We start from the raw sequence: 19869 nt of genomic DNA, 5'->3' as shown, positions 1-19869 counted from the left end.
AGCGAGGAGGAGGCGCCGTCGGAGGAGGGAGAGATCCAGGAGCAGGCGCTCCCGTTCGAGGTCACGTTCAAGGTATAACAGAAGACGCTCCAGGTCACCGAGGAGGAAGTACAGGAGGAGTAGGTCCCCCAATGGTGAATGGGTCTTCGTTCCCCGCAGGAGGGTCGAGGACTTCGACGAGTTTCCGCATTCTCCGAGTCGCCGGCCCAGAGACGGTTCTCCACGGAGGCCCTCTGCCAGGCATAAGTATGACCCTCGCAGGGAACAGAGCGAGAAGGCCTCTTCAGGTAGGCGTAAGACCGCGAAGCTTCCGGCTCAACCCGCCCAGCGGGAGGAGCCGCGATTTCGGACGGGCAGCCTAGTCGGGTCAGCACAGCTGACTCGGCCCTTGGACTCGCAGGGACGGCTTCCTCCGTCGGGCCAGCCCACGGAAGCCTCGCCCTCTTTGCCCAAAGACGTATTACGGACGGTAGTCCTCGCCGACACGGCAATCCCTGTCCCGACACCCAGGTCTAGTGCGGAGGTTCCCGTCGGCACAGACCGTTACCACCACAGGGAGGTGCTTGTCGAGTCCGAGCCACAGCGACAGGTGGGGGTGCCCGTCGGCCCGTCACCTCGGCCTCAGACGGAGGGTGTTGCTGGCGACAGTGAAGGTTCTCCAACCGAGGACTCGGCATATCGGAGGTTGATAGGTCTTATACGGAGGCATCACCGGATCGAGGAACCTGTTCCCGCCGACGAGGATGCCTGGCGTTCCAGCCTTAATAGACTGATGGAGGCCCCCGTGCAGCAGAAACCCTCCCTGGCGCTGCCTGTGGCCAGGGATTTGGTCCTGGGCCGTGCCCACGTGGACAAGGTTGTGGCGGGCAATGCCGAAGCCCCCAAGTCCCAGAGGTCCTCAAAGTTACTCCAGGGACTCAGGTCCCAGAGTAGGTTTTATGTACCAGAAGGGCAGCGACTGGGAGCCTGCAAAATAGAGTCTTCCCTTGAAGTGTTGAGTCAGGGTGCCCCGGAAGGCAGAGCCGCATCAGCCCCGATTTTTTTTTCACAGTCGGAGGCTTCGATGATGGAGGAGATGTCCAAGGACTTAGTCCGCGTCGCCTCCTGGTTGGACTGGTGGGCCTCCACTCTGGTAGGTGTTCAAGCCACCTACGACTTGACAGACCCTGCGAAACAAGACCTCCTGAAGGAACTCATCATCTCCGGGGGAAAGACCTTAAAGTTCCTGACTTTCCAGTCTCTTGCCCTGTCAGCCAACTGGGTGCTTAGGAAAAGGGATACGGTCTTAGCCAAGCTTTCCCGGAAAATCCCTGACAGAGAAGCAAGGGCTTTGAGGAGCCTGCCTGTGTGGGGTGACTCCCTGTTTCCGTTGAAACAGTTGGAGGAGGTCATGGAAAAGGTCTTGAAAAGGAAGGAAGTGGGTGCACCCAGACCCCACTCCGTGAGGAGGCCCACGTACAGGAGAACAACATCGGATGGCCCCTCTACTTCTCATGCCTCTCCTAGCCAGACGAGGAGAGACGCTTCATCTACCTCTTGGGCTCAACCACCGCAGCCCCCCCGTAGAGGAGCCCCAGCAGCGTCTGCCTCTTTTAGGACGGCCTACTCAGCGTCCAGGAGAGGGCGTTCAGGCCGCTCCTCCAGAAGGAGATAGAGTGGGAGGCCCCCTACTCCTGCCCAAGCCTCAGGTTGGGGGATGCCTCAGACATTTTTGGCAAGCATGGAGGGCCCACGGTGCGGAGCCCTGGACAGTAGCCGTACTGAAGGAAGGGTACAGACTCCCGTTCTTAACAGAACCTCCACCTTTGATCCCAGCCAGTCTGGCGGAGGGGCTAGCACCCAAGGACCCCTTGAAGCGGGCGGCCCTTCAGGAGGAAGTTTCCACTATGATGGAGAAAGGTGCGGTGGAAGTGGTCCTACATCCGGGCCCAGGCTTCTACAGTCGTCTTTTTCTGGTGGAGAAAGCGACAGGGTGTTGGAGACCGGTGATAGATCTGTCAGCCCTCAACAAGTTTGTTTGCAAGACGGACTTCAAAATGGACACCCCGAAGTCGGTCTTGCAGTCCTTGAGGGAAGGGGACTACATGATGTCCATAGACCTCAAGGACGCATACTTTCAAATCCCGATCCACCCCTCAAGCAGTTAGTTTCTCCGGGTGAAGTGGGGTTCCCAGATCCTACAGTTCAAGACCCTCTGCTTCGGGTTGTCAACAGCCCCCCAGGTATTCACGAGAGTCTTCACGACAGTTTCTGTGTGGGCTCACGAGCGGGGTATTCGCCTCATTCGATACCTGGACAACTGGTTACTCCTTTCCTCCTCAGAGGAAGTTTTGAAGGAGCAAGGAGTAAAACTAATTCAATTCTGCAAGGATCTGGGTATCACGATAAACCTGCAGAAATCGAATCTGTCTCCTTCCACCAGGATGACCTACTTGGGGATGATGCTGGACTCCCGACTAGTGAGGGCCTTTCCGTCGGAGGAATGGTTGAACAACCTGGAACGGATCCTCCTGCCTTTCCTTTCGAGGCAACCCAGGAGAGCCAAAGACTGGCAAAGGTTAATAGGGCATCTAGTGTCATTGGAGAAACTCGTTCCCCAAGGGAGGCTCAGGCTCAGGAGCATCCAATGAAACCTGAAGGGTCTCTGGAACCAAGTAGACTCGCCCTACAAATTAATCCCCGTCCTGCTGGAGACAATACACTCCCTGGAGTGGTGGCTGTGTCGGTTGAATACTCTCAAGGGGATGCCCTTCGCAACCGAGCCTCTCGAGATGCTTCTGTTCACAGACGCCTCCAAAGAGGGGTGGGGGGCACATCTCCTCAACGAGACAACGAGAGGAACTTGGATGGACGAGGAGAAAGGTCAGCACATCAACGTCCTAGAGATGAAGGCAGTCCGAGAAGCTTGCCTACAGTTCGTAGATCTTCTGAGGGGAAACACAGTGGCGTTGATGTGCGACAACGCCACTGTAGTAGCGTACATAAAGAAACACGGAGGTCTAAAATCGAAGGAGTTGTGCGATCTCGCTTTGGAGATCCTGGATTGGGCCGAGTCGGAACAGATCGTGATTTCAGCAAGGTTCATTCCAGGCTAAAAGAACGTCCTAGCCGACGCCCTCAGCAGGATGGGACAAGTGGTGGGAACAGAGTGGTCCCTCCTCCCAGAAGTAGCCAGACTCATCATTCAAAAATGGGGCTCGCCGGTGATGGATCTCTTTGCAACCAGACTGAACGCACAACTCCCCGTATTTTGTTCTCCTGTCCCAGACCCAAAAGGCGGCGTTGGAAGATGCTTTTCAACACAAATGGGACAACCTCGACGTGTACGCTTTTCCCCCCTTCGCATTGATCAGGCAAGTGCTCAACAGAGTACGGACGGCCCGAAACTTAAAGATGACTTTGGTAGCGCCCTGGTGGCCGGAGAGGGAGTGGTTCGCGGATCTAAGGGACCTGGCATGTCTTCCCCCGTGGCCTCTGCCCGACAGGCCAGATCTTCTACGGCAGCCACACTTCCAAAGGTTCCACGACAATCCTCAGTCTCTTCGCCTTCACGCCTGGAGACTATCGAGCGGCTCCTGAGGAAGGAAGGATATTCAACAGGTACTGCAGAAAAGATGTCACGTTATCTGAGACGGTCTTCAGCAGCGGTCTACCAAGCAAAATGGGCTACTTTTATGAAATGGTGTGCCTCAAAGAACATCAAGCCTCTCAAAGCCTCGGTCCCAGATATTGCGGATTTTCTAGTGCATCTCAGAGACGAAGTGGGCATGTCAATTCCGGCTATCAAAGGAGTCCGTGCAGCCTTGGGCCAAGTCTTCCTTCTGAAGGGCATTGATCTGGGCACCTCTAGGCACATATCTATGCTCATCAGGAGCTTCGAACAAGCTTGCCCTCCGCAGGCCTCCAGGGTGCCGCATTGGGACGTGACAAGGGTATTGAAAATGTTAAGTGGTCCGCCGTTCGATCCCCTGAAGGACATAGTGGACAGGGATCTAACTCTCAAGACGGTCTTCTTGTTGGCCTTGGCCTCTGCTAAGAGAGTAGGAGAGATCCATGGGTTGTCTTACGACATCTCTCATTCGAAGGGGTGGAGGGAAATCTCCCTCAAGTTCGTCCCTTCTTTCATGGCAAAGACTCAGAATCCAGCGGTCTGGGACCCTAAGTTCGAGGGCTTTTCAATGCCGACCATTCCTAGGACTGGGAATCCAGAAGATTTGAAGTTGTGCCCCGTCCGGGCCGTTAGAAAGTACCTTGAGAGGACTGCCCATCTCCGCCCTGGTATCAAAAATCTTTCTGTCTCCACGGATGTTAAGAAAAAGCAGGTTTCTAAGAATACCATCTCCTTTTGGCTGAGACAGGTTATTGTCAGGGCCTATAATGATGAGGGACTGCCCCTGCCAAGTAATCCCAGGCCCCATGACATTAGGGGTCTAAGTACTTCTCTAGCTTTTGAGAGAACATGGCGGTGGGCCAGATCCTTAGAGCAGGCACCTGGTCGAACCAGTCGACCTTCACAACGCATTACCTCAAGGATTGCTCGAGGAGGTCTTTGGACGGTTTCTCTATTGGGACAGTCATCTCCGCGCTCCAAGCGATTTAACGGTGAAGCCCCAGGTAAATCGTGGATAGCAAAACCAAGAGACACAGGTTCATTCCCTTTCACCCTTGTCCCCTTTTTTCCTTTCCCTGCTCGGAGATAACCCCACATTCAAACCGAAGAAGACACGTCGCTACAACTTCGCCACAGGACTCAGCGTCATGGAATTTTTTTTTAAAGGGTAAGTACTTAGACACTAACATGAGCTCTTTGTGTAGTTTTCCCTATGTTTCGTTTTCCGTATATATTTTGCAACCTAGTTCACATCTAGGTTCCTGGACGTCCGGTTAGCTTGGTCTGAAGTTCAGGAAGACACTCCCACCTCCTAAAGTGTGAGTCTCCTAAGAAAGTAGTTCGAGGTAAGTCTCTGTGTTGGAACAAATCACAAATTTTAAGTAATTTGTATTTTTCCTAACATACTTACCGAGAACTACTTTCGGGTAATGGCCCTCCCTACCTTCCCCGAGTGCCTTACTGCCCTTGAAGACCTTTTGTACCATCCAGGAACTTACTGACGAGCGAGACCCAAGCTAACGCCGACCTAGCTCAGGACTACCCTCAGGGCACGTTCTCCTTACGCCTGAGTTACTCCCCACAGAAAACGGAAGTAGGGTAGACTACACAAAACTCTGGTCGGTTGAGAGGAGATTCCAGGTACCTCCTAAGAAGTAGTTCTCGGTAAGTATGTTAGGGAAAATACAAATTACTTAAAATTTGTGATATTTATATTGTCAACATTGGTTATTCTAGAGATATATAACCAGTGTATGAATGCTGATGTAATTCTTCATTGAGGACTCTTATTAATCATTTTATTGAAGGGCAATCAATCCTCCGTCTTCATGAGGTTAGGTAAGAGAGTCACCCGTGAAGAGCAAAAATCCGTATGTAATTGGTGCCCTAGGGTGGGTCAGGACATAACCCCTTGAAACACAGACCGCTGCCTATGCGGTCGACTAACACACTCAGTAACCCACTGTACTGTACTGTACTATATTGTCATCACGTAGTTTCAGTCTCGGTATTATAATTCATATTAATTTTCAAAGGTAATTGTACAGTATTAACACAGCTTTAGTATAAGATGCATAGAAGACTGAGCATATACCCATCAAAAAGAGAGATGGATCTGTTATAACAAGAGAAGATGAAGAAAGGCAACGTTGGATGGAACACTTTAGTGAAGTCATGAATAGGAGTTATGAAGGGAATAATTTGATTGATATACTTGAAGCTGAGGAAGACCTTGATGTGCCCATGAATAAATTCAATATGTTTAAAGTCAAAGCTATCATTAAAAAACTAAAGAGAAGGAAAGCCCCTGGATACGATGGAATAACTGCTGAAAATGAAGTGACTCCCGGAATACTTACAAGATTATTTTGTAGAATATGACGTGAAGAGGCAAAACCTGATGAATTGGAGCTCGTAGTGTTGGTGAAAATGACAAAAAAAGGAAATTGACTGATTGCAATAATTACAGAGGAATCACATTTATGTCAGTTGTCATGAAGATAAATAGTATGATCATTCTAAAGAGACTACAGAGAAAGATTGATGAAAAGCTGAGAGATGAACAAGCAGGATTTAGAGAAGGTAGAAGTTGTACTAACCAAATTTTCATTTAAAGACATGTGCTACTGTAATGTGTAGAATATAGAAATCTACTTTTGATGGCATTTGTGGACTATGAAGAAGCCTTTGATAGTGTGCACCAGCCAATTTTGTGGAGAGTCCTATGTTATTATGGAGTTCCTCTTAAATATGTAAATTTAATGTGTTATCACCTATGTCGTTTATCCTCATGGATTTTGTAATGCATAGATCAGTTGGGGATGGTGAGAAGGATTGAACTGGATTCGTAACATGAGATTAGCTGACCTAGAGTATGCTGATGATGCTGTCCTTATTAGCAGAACACCACCACAGGACTTGTAAAACCTGTTTACTAGAATGCATGAAATATCACACGATGTTGGGCTCAAGATAAATAGAAGAAAGACAGAGATGAAGAGAACGGAATATGCAATAGAAGATGAAATATCATTTGAAGGAGAAGGGATTAATGAGGTGGAATAATTTAAATATTTGGGAACTATGAGCTCTCATACAGGATCTTTAGAATTAGAGTTTAATGAAAGATTGAAAAAAAGCAAATCAGACGATGGCTAGGTTAAGTCAAATTTGCCAATCAAATCGTCTGAAATTACATATAAAAATCAGGCTATATATCAGTTTAGTGAGATCAGTGTTACTGTATGGACATGAGTGGTGGTACGACAATGAAACATTATCCAACAGATCTTGTAGATTTGAGAACAAAGCCCTCAGAAGGATCTTGGGAGTTATATGACAGGAAGGGATTAGAAATGAAACTATAAGAGAGAGTACCTGAGTGCCTTATGTGGGTGAGATCATGGTGAGAAGTAGATGGAGATGGTTTGAGCATGCCCTTTTTACACTTTCCAAGAGAGATTAGTTCACCAAACTTTCAATTAGGCTCCGCAAGGCACTAGAAGAGTTGGTAGACCCACGCCTACATGGCTGAGGACTATGGACCGTGAAGTAGGAGATGATGCATGGAGAAGTATTAATTTAAAAGCTCAAGATAGAGACGGCTGGCAAAATCTAACCAAGTCCCTTGGCCTCAATAGGCTTAGGAGGAGATGATTATTTATATAAGTATATATATATATATATATATATATATATATATATATATATATATATATATATATATATATATATATATATATATTAATTTATATATATACATATATATATATATGTACTGTATATATATATGTATAAATATATATATATAAATATATATATATATATATATATATATATATATATATATATTTATTTATATATATATTTTTATATATTTATTATATTTATATATATTTATTATATTTATATATATATATATATATATACATATATATATATATATATATATATATATATATATATATATATATATATATTATATATATATATTTATATATATATATATATATAAATATATATATATATATATACTATATATATATATATATATATATATATATATATATATATATATATATATATATATATATATATATATATATATATATATATATATATATATATGTATATATATATATATATATATATATATATATATATATATATATATATATATATATATATATAGATGTGTGTGTGTTATTTATTAGCTTATACTTCACATGTTTTTGCTTGGGAATGTTACATATTTGTAACTATATTTTTTTGTTTTACATCGCTTTATTTATTTTAGATAAAACAAATGAAGACAGATTTAATGCTATGGCAATGATTACAGTTTTTGGGAGGAGGTTAAGGTTCAAGGTTTCATTTATGTGTGTTAGTATATTTTTATTTACTAATACAATAGGTAGTTGGTCTTATTTTATATACTGATAGTAATAAATATTTCCCCCAATAACCATTTGCTACAGAAAATTTTCTATAGAACAGCATAATGAGCAACCTGTGACCGATTGACTGATACATTAGACTGGTTTTTATGCAAGGGATTTAAACCCTGGTATGATATGTAATAGGTGGTTAGAGGCATTTTAAAATGCAGAAATATCAAAATTTAAAGTACTTGGAATAGGTGTCAATTATTGTATTCCCTTTTAATCAGTAAACTAACGTCATTTACATAGGAAGCCATAACTATTTCAGCGACAACGCAGCTTATACGACGATTGGCTCCCACATCTACCTATCCTGTGCCACTCAAGTTTGTTGAGTTAGACATTAACGTTCGGCCTGTACCGAGCCGCAGTAAGAGTGTGTTTAGCTTCTCTAACAAACCAGTGTTTAGTACATCGTCTCTCAAATTGGGGTGTATGGAGGGTGGATCCCGTCAGTGCCATGCACTCAACAGCAATAAGGAACATCCCTTTAGGTTGGTTCTTTTATTAAAGGAAGTCTATATGCTTGAAATTTCCATTGTCCTTTATTATTCTGAGCATAATCCTCTTGGAGTTTACGCAGCCACTTAGTATTGTACAGTATTACATGTATGTATGTTGGTACAGTGTTTGATTAGAAATATTAAGGTTTTCTTCAGTTATGGTTAATACTCAAGTAAAAATTATTACTGGTATATACAGTGTACTGTATATTTAGTAATGGGTTTGTTAGTAGGATCACAGTCATTGGATTGAAGTTGGTTGGTTCTTATCGTATTACATATTATTGCATGCTAGATGGCTAGACGTTTTTTTCTTGCTAGATATTTTACGCTTTTCCTTAAATCAAATTGTGATACTTGTGTTTGTTGTTCAGTTATATGTGTGTATTGCTTGCTCTCAATTTGTCTCGCTGTTGATGGTATGAGCAATATCCTGCATGTTTGCGAGTTATTCACTTTTGTATGTAACTATTTTTATCCTTTTTATTTTAGGAATGGGAGATGTTATACACTTATCAATAAAATAACCAGATATCTAATAAATATAATGTAATTGCAACTGTATGCAAAGTAACATTTTATTCTATAAGGATTCTTCTAGCCGTCAATGTTCTTAACCATTGTTTGATTTGTATATTATTACATTTTCAATATTAATCTTACCCGATGATCATGTAGCTGTCAACTCCGTTGCCCGACAGAAATCTAAGGTCGGGATACGCCAGCGATCGCTATACAGGTGGGGGTGTACACAACAGCGCCATCTGTGAGTAGGTACTCAAGTACTTCTTGTCAACAAGAACTCAATTTTTCCTCTGTCGTGCCACCGGCAAGACCTACTTGGATACGCTGTTGATTCTGGAGTTGTTGTTCACGATTTGGTGATGTATTCACTCTAGAGTTTAGCCTTCGCTATTCAGGAAGCTTTATCATTAGCTTAGCAAGCTTTTGGAATTAATTTGGATTATTTGTTAACGAACTTTGCTAGATTTTGGAATTCCCCCTTGACTACTACTACAATTCAAGATGTCTGACCAGTCTCAAGTCCCTAAGTACAGGCAGTGTAGCGTTAGGGCTTGTGCTAGGCGTCTTCCGAAGGCCTCTATAGATCCTCACACCGTTTGTTCCAATTGTAGGGGTAAATCCTGTCAATTGGAAGATCGATGTGGGGAATGCGCTGGGCTTTCGGAATTCGATTTTAACGAATTCCTTAGAAATGCACGTAGGTTAGAGAAGGAGAGAATCAGGAGGAGTTCTTCTCGCTCTGTGGATTTTTCCTCTCCCCATGCCCCTCAACCTTTTCCTTCCCCTGTAGTGGTGACTCCCGAACCTGCTACTAGTGCTCAGCCATCCATGGCGGATATGATGCGTGCCATTCAGGCTCTCGGTGACAGAGTGGAGTCATTGGCTAATGACCGTAATCAGCTTTTGGCAGATGTCAAAGAGCTGAAAGCGAAAAGTGCAGTGGGAAGTGTTATCAGTGCTAGTGATGTGAAAAGTGTCAGTGTCAGTGTTGCGCATGAGGGTACATCTGTGCGTGCCAGTCGTCCTCCCAGTCCGGGACCTCTTGCAAGCTCCCAAGCCCAGGGGAGAAGCAATGTCGAAGGACCAAAGGGTTCGGCAGGCCTTGATCAGCGCACGGATGTATCCTCAGTGGTTGCGGACGTATCTGTCAGAGATCGTCCCATCCACAAACAGACGAATGAGCCCTTACATTCCTCGTCTGTGGAAGAAGTTTCCAGGAGGAAACGATGGACCAAGGTTTCACGACCGCTCAAGCGTAAGGTCCCTTCCGAGCGAGTCCAACGGCCCAGGTGTAGCCACTGGGTCAGTTCGGACTCGCCGCAGTCTTCCGATGACTGCACACCTCCCAAGAGAGGTAGAGTGGTTCCACAACAGGCTACTGCTCCGTCTGTTGCTGCTCCAACCACGGTAGACCCTAAGTGGTCCATGCTGCAGACTATGCAGTCTCAGCTTGCTGCATTCATGCAGGAGTATCATGCTGAGAAGGTTGACACTGCACCTGTTAACCTACAACCCGCCGAGGTTGTGCGCTCAGCAGATACTGCGGCTGCCTGCTCCCACACTCCACCTGTGAGAGCTCCACCACAGATGCACAGTCCACTCTGCCAGACGCATGTTCTTGCCGCACCATCCGTTGACATGCGTGAGCTACCGCATCAGCAGTGGGAAGGTGCTGTAGAGCTGCCGGGTTCTGACACTATGCGGCATGCTCCGCAACCCATGCGGCATGCTCCGCATACCCTAAAGCATGCTCCGCAACCCACCGCAACCCCTCCCACACACCAGCACTCTGCTTTTGTTGTTGCCAGCTCGCAGACTGACCAGCAGCGGCATGATGTTGGATCCGCAGCAGCTACGCATGCACCCGTACTGCCGGATTCAGCCGTTCAGCTTTCTGCTCTGCCTTTGCCACTTCCTACTCAGCTTTCGGATGATGGAGTATCAGATGACGAAGCTGCACATTTGGATGAACCGCACTCCGACTTTGAAGGGCCCAAGTCTACGCCTCCCTCCTTAGACTTTCGTAAAGTCCTTGCCTTGTTCAGGGACTTGTATCCAGAGCAGTTTGTGTCTGCAACCCCTCGCTCTCCTCCCTCCGAGTTTGCTCTGGGCATGCAGTCTGCTGCTCCTGCCTTCACCAAGCTTGTTCTCGCACGATCATCTAAGAGAGCTTTGAGGGTTGTGGGAGAGTGGTTGCATTCCAAGAAGCAACTGGGAAAGACTGCTTTCATCTTTCCGCCTACCAAGCTTGCTTCCAAGTCGAGCGTCTGGTATGCCACGGGAGAGGAACCCGGCTTGGGAGTTCCTGCCTCTGCCCAGGGCGACTTCTCAAGTCTGGTTGACTCTCCCTGCAGGTTGGCTATGAGACGATCGAAGATCTGCTGGTCCTTTTCTGACATGGATCATCTGTTGAAGGGAGTCTTTCGTGCCTTCGAGATCTTCAACTTCCTCGATTGGTGTTTGGGAGCCTTAAGCAGGAAGACTTCCCCTTCGGATAAGGACTCTGCCATGCTGATCATGTCTAGCATGGACAAAGCCATTCGGGATGGGTCTGGTGAACTTGCGGCTTCGTACGTGTCGGGAGTGCTTAAGAAGAGAGAACATCTTTGCTCCTTCTTATCGGCTGGTATCACTCCTTGCCAGAAGTCAGAGTTGTTGTTTGCTCCTCTCTCCAAGTGTCTGTTTCCGGAGGAGCTGATCAAGGGGATGGCTGCCTCACTTATCCAGAAGGATACCCATGATCTTATGGCATCTTCCGCACGTAAGGCTAAAACCTTACCTTCCGTGCCTAGACCCTTCCGCCCTGCAGCAGTAGACACACCTGCAACTAGGTTCATCCCGCCCTTTCGTGGCAGAACCTCCAGCAGAGGAGGTACCCGTGCCGACAGTCACCGTGGCAAATCCAAGAAAGGTTCCAAGTCCGCAAAAGGCAAGTTCTGACTGCCTTCCTCTCCAGACAGCAGTGGGAGCCAGACTCAAGACCTTCTGGCAAGCTTGGGAGAGCAGAGGTGCAGACGCTCAGTCTGTGAAGTGGCTAAGGGAGGGATACAGGATTCCGTTCTGCCGCAGTCCCCCTCTAGCTACATCTCCCATCAACCTCTCTCCCAACTACAAGGAGAAGGACAAGAGGCTAGCGTTGCAACAAGAGGTGTCGCTCTTGCTACAAAAGGAAGCGGTAGTCATAGTCCGGGATCATCAATCCCCGGGCTTCTACAACCGTCTCTTCCTGGTAGATAAGAAGACAGGAGGTTGGAGACCGGTGCTGGACGTCAGTGCTCTCAATGCTTTTGTCACCAAGCAGACGTTCACGATGGAGACGACGAAGTCGGTCCTAGCAGCGGTCAGGAAGGAGGACTGGATGGTCTCGTTAGACCTGAAAGACGCGTACTTTCACGTCCCCATCCATCCAGACTCCCAACCTTTCCTAAGGTTCGTCTTTGGAAAGGTTGTGTACCAGTTCCAAGCCCTGTGCTTTGGCCTAAGCACGGCACCTCTTGTGTTTACCAGACTGATGAGGAATATTGCCAAATTCCTTCACTTGGCAGACATCAGAGCCTCACTCTATTTGGACGACTGGCTTTTAAGAGCTCCAACAAGTCGTCGCTGTCTGGAGAATCTCAGATGGACTATGGATCTGACCAAGGAATTGGGCCTCCTGGTCAATATAGAGAAGTCCCAGCTCGTCCCATCCCAGACCATTGTCTATCTAGGTATGGAGATTCAGAGTCGAGCTTTTCGGGCTTTTCCGTCGGCCCCAAGGATCAATCAAGCCCTAGAATGCATCCAGAGCATGCTGAGAAGGAACCGATGTTCGGTCAGGCAGTGGATGAGTCTAACAGGGACACTATCATCGCTGGCCCAGTTCATCGAGTTAGGGAGACTCCACCTCCGCCCCCTTCAGTATCATCTAGCTGCTCACTGGAGAAAGGACATGACGCTAGAGGCGGTCTCAGTGCCTGTTTCCAAAGAGATGAGGTCTATGCTAACGTGGTGGAAGAACAGCATTCTTCTCAAGGAAGGTCTGCCATTAGCTGTTCAGACCCCCGACCACCGTCTCTTCTCGGACGCATCGGACACGGGCTGGGGTGCGACACTGGACGGACAGGAATGCTCGGGCACGTGGAATCAGGAGCAAAGGACACTTCACATCAATTGCAAGGAGTTGTTGGCAGTTCATCTGGCCTTGATAAACTTCAAGTCCCTCCAGCTATACAAGGTGGTGGAGGTGAACTCCGACAACACCACAGCCTTGGCTTACATCTCCAAGCAAGGAGGGACTCATTCGAGGAAGTTGTTCGAGATCGCAAGGGACCTCCTCATTTGGTCAAAAGATCGAAAGCTTTCGCTGGTAACGAGGTTCATTCAGGGCGATATGAATGTCATGGCAGATCGCCTCAGCCGGAAGGGTCAGGTCATCCCCACAGAGTGGACCCTTCACAAGAATGTTTGCAGCAGACTATGGGCCCTGTGGGGGCAGCCCACCATAGATCTATTCGCTACCTCGATGACCAAGAGGCTCCCGATGTATTGTTCTCCGATTCCAGACCCTGCAGCAGTTCACGTGGATGCCTTTCTGCTGGATTGGTCCCATCTCGACCTGTATGCGTTCCCGCCGTTCAAGATTGTCAACAGGGTACTTCAGAAGTTCGCCTCTCACGAAGGGACACGGTTGACGTTGGTTGCTCCCCTCTGGCCCGCGAAAGAATGGTTCACCGAGGTACTGCAATGGCTAGTGGACGTTCCCAGGACTCTTCCTCTAAGAGTGGACCTTCTGCGTCAACCTCACGTAAAGAAGGTACACCCAAACCTCCACGCTCTTCGTCTGACTGCCTTCAGACTATCGAAAGACTCTCAAGAGCTAGAGGCTTTTCGAAGGAGGCAGCCAGAGCGATTGCCAGAGCAAGGAGGACATCCACTCTCAGAGTCTATCAGTCTAAATGGGAAGTCTTCCGAAGCTGGTGCAAGGCGAATGCAGTTTCCTCAACCAGTACCACTGTAACCCAGATTGCTGACTTCCTGTTACATCTAAGGAACGTAAGATCCCTATCAGCTCCTACGATCAAGGGTTACAGGAGTATGTTGGCAGCGGTCTTCCGCCACAGAGGCTTGGATCTTTCCACCAACAAAGATCTACAGGACCTCCTTAGGTCTTTTGAGACCTCAAAGGAACGTCGGTTATCCACACCAGGCTGGAACCTAGACGTGGTTTTAAGGTTCCTAATGGCATCAAGATTTGAACCGCTCCAATCAGCCTCTTTTAAGGACCTCACATTAAAAACTCTTTTCCTCGTTTGCTTAGCAACAGCTAAAAGAGTCGGTGAGATCCACGCCTTCAGCAGGAACATAGGTTTTACATCTGAAACGGCTACATGTTCCTTGCAGCTCGGTTTTTTGGCTAAAAACGAGCTTCCTTCCCGTCCTTGGCCTAAGTCGTTCGAGATCCCAAGCCTGTCCAACTTGGTGGGGAACGAACTAGAGAGAGTACTTTGCCCAGTAAGAGCTCTTAAGTACTATATAAGACGGTCAAAGCCATTACGAGGACAATCAGAAGCTTTATGGTGTTCTATCAAGAAGCCTTCTCTACCGATGTCTAAGAACGCAGTTTCTTACTACATCAGGCTTCTGATTAGAGAGGCACATTCTCATCTGAAGGAAGAAGACCTTGCTTTGCTGAAGGTAAGGACACATGAAGTTAGAGCTGTCGCTACTTCAGTGGCCTTCAAACAGAACCGTTCTCTGCAGAGTGTTATGGATGCAACCTATTGGAGAAGCAAGTCAGTGTTCGCATCATTCTATCTCAAAGATGTCCAGTCTCTTTACGAGAACTGCTACACCCTGGGACCATTCGTAGCAGCGAGTGCAGTAATAGGTGAGGGCTCAGCCACTACATTCCCATAATCCCATAACCTTTTTAATCTTTCTCTTGAATACTTTTTATTGTTGTTTTTTGGGTTGTACGGAAGGCTAAGAAGCCTTCCGCATCCTGGTTGATTTGGCGGGTGGTCAAATTCTTTCTTGAGAAGCGCCTAGGTTAGAGGTTGTGATGAGGTCCTTTAGTATGGGTTGCAGCCCTTTATACTTCAGCACCTAGGAGTCGTTCAGCATCCTAAGAGGACCGCTAGGCTCAGTAAGGAAGACGTACTTAAAAAAGGCAGAGTAATAGTTCAAGTCGACTTCCTTACCAGGTACTTATTTATTTTATGTTTGTTATTTTGAATAACTGCTAAAATGAAATACGGGATACTTAGCTTCTTTGTTAACATGTATGCTGGTCTCCACCCACCACCCTGGGTGTGAATCAGCTACATGATCATCGGGTAAGATTAATATTGAAAAATGTTATTTTCATTAGTAAAATAAATTTTTGAATATACTTACCCGATGATCATGAATTTAAGAACCCTCCCTTCCTCCCCATAGAGAACCAGTGGACCGAGGAGAAAATTGAGTTCTTGTTGACAAGAAGTACTTGAGTACCTACTCACAGATGGCGCTGTTGTGTACACCCCCACCTGTATAGCGATCGCTGGCGTATCCCGACCTTAGATTTCTGTCGGGCAACGGAGTTGACAGCTACATGATCATCGGGTAAGTATATTCAAAAATTTATTTTACTAATGAAAATAACATTTTATGTCAACCATATTTAATGGATTTTGGGCCATAGTTTCGTATAATTGCCCCACAACGTATCCTTTGGCCTTAGTTCAAAGCTCAATAAATTGTACTAGATTGTTTTCTTACTAGCCCAATGGTATTTCTGGTTCTAAACTATTGCCAGGTTATTTATGCAATACAGTAACAAAGTAAAGCATATGTAGATAGAGCTGTTTTGATATTGCTTAAAGACTACAATAAAAGAAATCTTTTCTCAGTATTAAAAAATCCATCATAGCCTTTACTACGTAAGCAACATGCTAACAACCTAACATTTTTGTAAATACCCAGTAATGATGATAAGAAAGAGAAATACGTACAGAATATAAGGCGACATGTGCTATCAGAACCCTTACCGAATGGTGCTCTAGAATCACTAGCCAACACTTTAGGAGTTAGGCTAAGGCTTGAAATAGGGCATAATCCTAAGTACATTTACTTTATATACAAAACTAAAAAAAAGTGAAAAGTAATAACTTAGAATTCATATCCCAAATTCATCAATTTTTATCATAAGAGTATGCTCTGGTTAACTTTTCTTTTTCACTCCGCCGAAACGTCCTCTTTCCACAGCTCAGGAGTGAGTCACTGCTACAGTAGCGTATTTAGTTTTCATTCTGAAATATTATTTTGATGTGAAATATTTATTTTTCATGGTCCAATATTTTTCAATGATAAGTTTCTACATAAGTGACCAAATTTTCTTCATTCATGCACATTTACAAAGTGAAATATACGATTCAATAATAGTGGCAACTCTAAAACAACACTTATCCAGTACAGAAATAAAGAAAATTAACCCACTTTTGCTGCATCCTGTACAACAGACTTATTTGGAATAGTCCTATAATCCGTAAAGATTGTCTTATCTTCCTTCCTAACCGACACAGGCAATTTGCATCTCATTTTGCCCTCTTTTATGGGTTACCAGATGACGCCTGATTGTCTCTGTGTATTCATGACCACGAGATTCATAGCTTCTGCTAATTCCAACAGTTTTTCACCTTCCTTGTACGACCATCATCAGCTGACAAATGAGAATGAACAACAGAATGTTTTGAAAGCTTAGCCTAGTATCAAAAATGGATATACAGTTTGAACTATATTTCTTTTATTTCATTACTACCATTTAAAGAAATATTAAAGATTTTTTATCATAAGTTTGATTTCCTCCACAAAGACCAAATTGTCTTGGAAAACGCTTACTGTACGCCTATAAACAGTATGGTACTGTATTTATTAACTACACTGTTGGATATATGGGCTAACTACTTTTGATTTGCAAACAACTTAATTTTCTAACAAGCTTTTTGAGTGGAATTCATTCACTAGTTTTAAGTATATCATTATACAGTTAGCCTTCTCATCTTCGGGTATTATGTTCGTATCCCCACAACTGATATGGAAGTCTGCAAATAATGGGAGACCCTAAATAACTTATCATACAAGTAGTGTACAAATGTGTTCTTATTTTCAAAAAACTTTCTGGGGTTCAAGTGTTGTTAATTCTTTCCTGATTTGTTTTCTTTTTTGCCATGATATACAGTATACAAGACCCTCTGTTACAGGTGGAAAGAAGCACTGTATACTGGCAAATAGAGTGGTAGTGTAAACAGCTCCTCTGAGCTACCACCATGTTTTTACTCATTCATCCTGAATTGCAGCCTAAAATGGCTGTATATATTTTTGTGAAATTTTGGTTTGCATACATTTTTGTTACTTCCTAGTTTAATTTTGATTTATTTCTTTAAATACGGTGCAAAGCAAGATCAAACTGGCAGCTGATGGGTGAAATGACAAAAATGTGGATAGTGGCCACCTATAGGATAATGTCTCTAACTCATAATTCGTGGTGTTAGTTTTCAATTTCCTATCCCCTGCTGCCCTTTTCCTTTCAGGCTACTTCTTGATTACAAGGAGTACGGTTTTAGAAACTCAAATGTAAAAAATGTTAGAATATGTAAGTGGTTAGGACATGCAGTATTTAATTTTTATCAAGAACTAGACTAAGTGTGTTTTAACAGTGGTTAGTAATAAAGGATAAATTTTGTTTCTATAATGAGTACTGTAATGTACTGTATTTTTTTTTTTTTTTACAGTACGTTTTTTTGTTTTTTTTTCTGTGCCTGTGGGTTTGCACAACTTATCTTAAATGGTAATTTGACTTTAAATACTTGGATTGTAGTTACCAGTTCAGTCTTACAATTACTATTGTTTATTACTGTTCAGTTGTTTATTTTCGTACAAAAGAAAGTAGTAAAAATTTTTCCAAGTTTTTTATTGAAGATACATTTCATGTTAGAAAATATTTTTTTTCCTGTAAACTTGACACACAATTTTTATGGTACTTCTCAAGACATTATTTTTACTGAGACTCACTAGACAATAGTAATAGGACGAACTTATATTATGATAAGGTTACCGGTAGTTCTCCAGGCTTTCATTAGAATCAGATGTGTTCTAATTTCTAATCACTTTTATTTCTATCTATTATAAGTAAATTTATCCTTTCAGGTATAACTCTTGATGTTTTTCTTCTCAGTGGACGAAGTATGTTGGTTGATGGACTGTGCTTTGAGTGATGAGGGCATACAGTAACATTGTCATTGTTTTCTTTTGTTAATTTACAGAGCATTTTCCTTTGTTGTTTCTTCAATATCATTATAGGTTAATATAGGAATAAAAGCAGTTAACTAAATTCTGAATGTAGAAAGGAATTGATACTTGAAGTAGGTACAGTATGGTTTTTTCATTAGATATATATTATACCTGACATAAGTGGATTTCAGATGTAGGTCATATTTTCACCATATACTGTAAAGTGATTTATATCTTACCTATACACGTTCCAAACACTATAAATTACTGCCAATGCGCTATAAGTTTAAAAACCGGGTACTTACTTAAATAAGATTTCATTTGAAGTACAGTACTTCATTGTTATTGTACAGCACAGATGTGGGGGGATGTCAACAAAAACGAACCCCCACACCTTTGATCACTCTTACTTTCAAAATATCCCACAATACAAACTTTCCCCTTACTTTACTTCAAACTGGACTATTGCACGAAGGGAAAAACAAACAAAACATAACCTTAAAACTATATTTACCGCAACCAAACCAAAAAAAATCACACATCATTAAACAAACTTAACACTAAAACAGACAACAATAACACTTTTATATGTATATTATAGCGGTGTGTGTGGGTACACAGAACTCACCAATCACAAAACCTTTACGAATCCAACACCACCAGTCCCCACATAGTAACGAAAAACACTTAAACACTAAAATAAATCACTTAATACTAACCCAATCATATACCACAACCCAGAAATAAATCACATCTAACACCAACATAAGTGAGACCGCTAAAATATTAAATATATAAGTTGTGTGGTAATCGTAGTCCACAGACTCCACACACTGGCAACAGTCCTTGTAGCCAATTGCCACAACTTCCAGGCAAACAATAACTGGAGTCAATTCGACTGTCCATTCACATTATTGGTGTTCATCATCATCATGTCATCATCATCATCATCATCGTAAAGAACAAATCTATTTCCAGCCGGGTCGTCAACGCTCAAAATTCTATGTAAATATATATCCGCTGTCTACTCCTAGGTTCATATTATACGGTCCAGGTCGTCATCAATCTATCAAATGTGCGGCAGGCAACCAACAGGCCACAGACAAACAAAAACTCCAAGGAGTTTAAAAGAGTCTAAGGAGCCTAAAGGAGGAATTACGGCCTGCAATAAAAAAGAAAAAACGCTTACGAAAACTCCTAACTAACTAAACTATCGCACTATAATCAAAGATAAATAATAAACTTTCTATCATTCATGATCGCGCCTAACAAAAATAAATAAAAACAGTACTTACTCTGATATAAAGAAAAATCACTTCACAGCCGGCTGTTGAAGAACAAAACAAACAACCGACTCCTCATACAGTCAAATAGCAAATCCTTTTGCCCAAGACATTCATTACCGCCCTAACCTAGCTAAAAAAGGTAAACAAACAACCTCAAATATACCGACAGTCTTTCCCACTACAAACAATCATTCGCTAACTACCACTTGTTCTTCGGCGCGCACCACGGACACACAAACACACCCACA

At 44.0% G+C, this 19869-nt stretch overlaps 1 protein-coding gene across 1 annotated transcript in view; it reads left to right on the top strand.

Moving 5' to 3' along the window:
- Positions 1–19869, top strand: part of Vps13D (vacuolar protein sorting 13D) — a 390232-nt gene that overhangs the window by 246144 nt on the left and 124219 nt on the right. Inside the window, exons 52-54 of the mRNA XM_068377692.1 lie at positions 8321–8546; positions 17636–17697; positions 18252–18287. Of these exons, the coding sequence (XP_068233793.1) occupies positions 8321–8546; positions 17636–17697; positions 18252–18287 (324 nt within the window). The remainder of the gene's footprint in view (positions 1–8320; positions 8547–17635; positions 17698–18251; positions 18288–19869) is intronic.

This window comes from Palaemon carinicauda, chromosome 8 (genome assembly GCF_036898095.1).
Source record: "Palaemon carinicauda isolate YSFRI2023 chromosome 8, ASM3689809v2, whole genome shotgun sequence".
Taxonomy (NCBI): Eukaryota; Metazoa; Arthropoda; class Malacostraca; order Decapoda; family Palaemonidae; genus Palaemon; species Palaemon carinicauda.
Note: the sequence above shows the minus strand (reverse complement) of the source record. Positions and strands in the feature narration are given on the sequence as shown.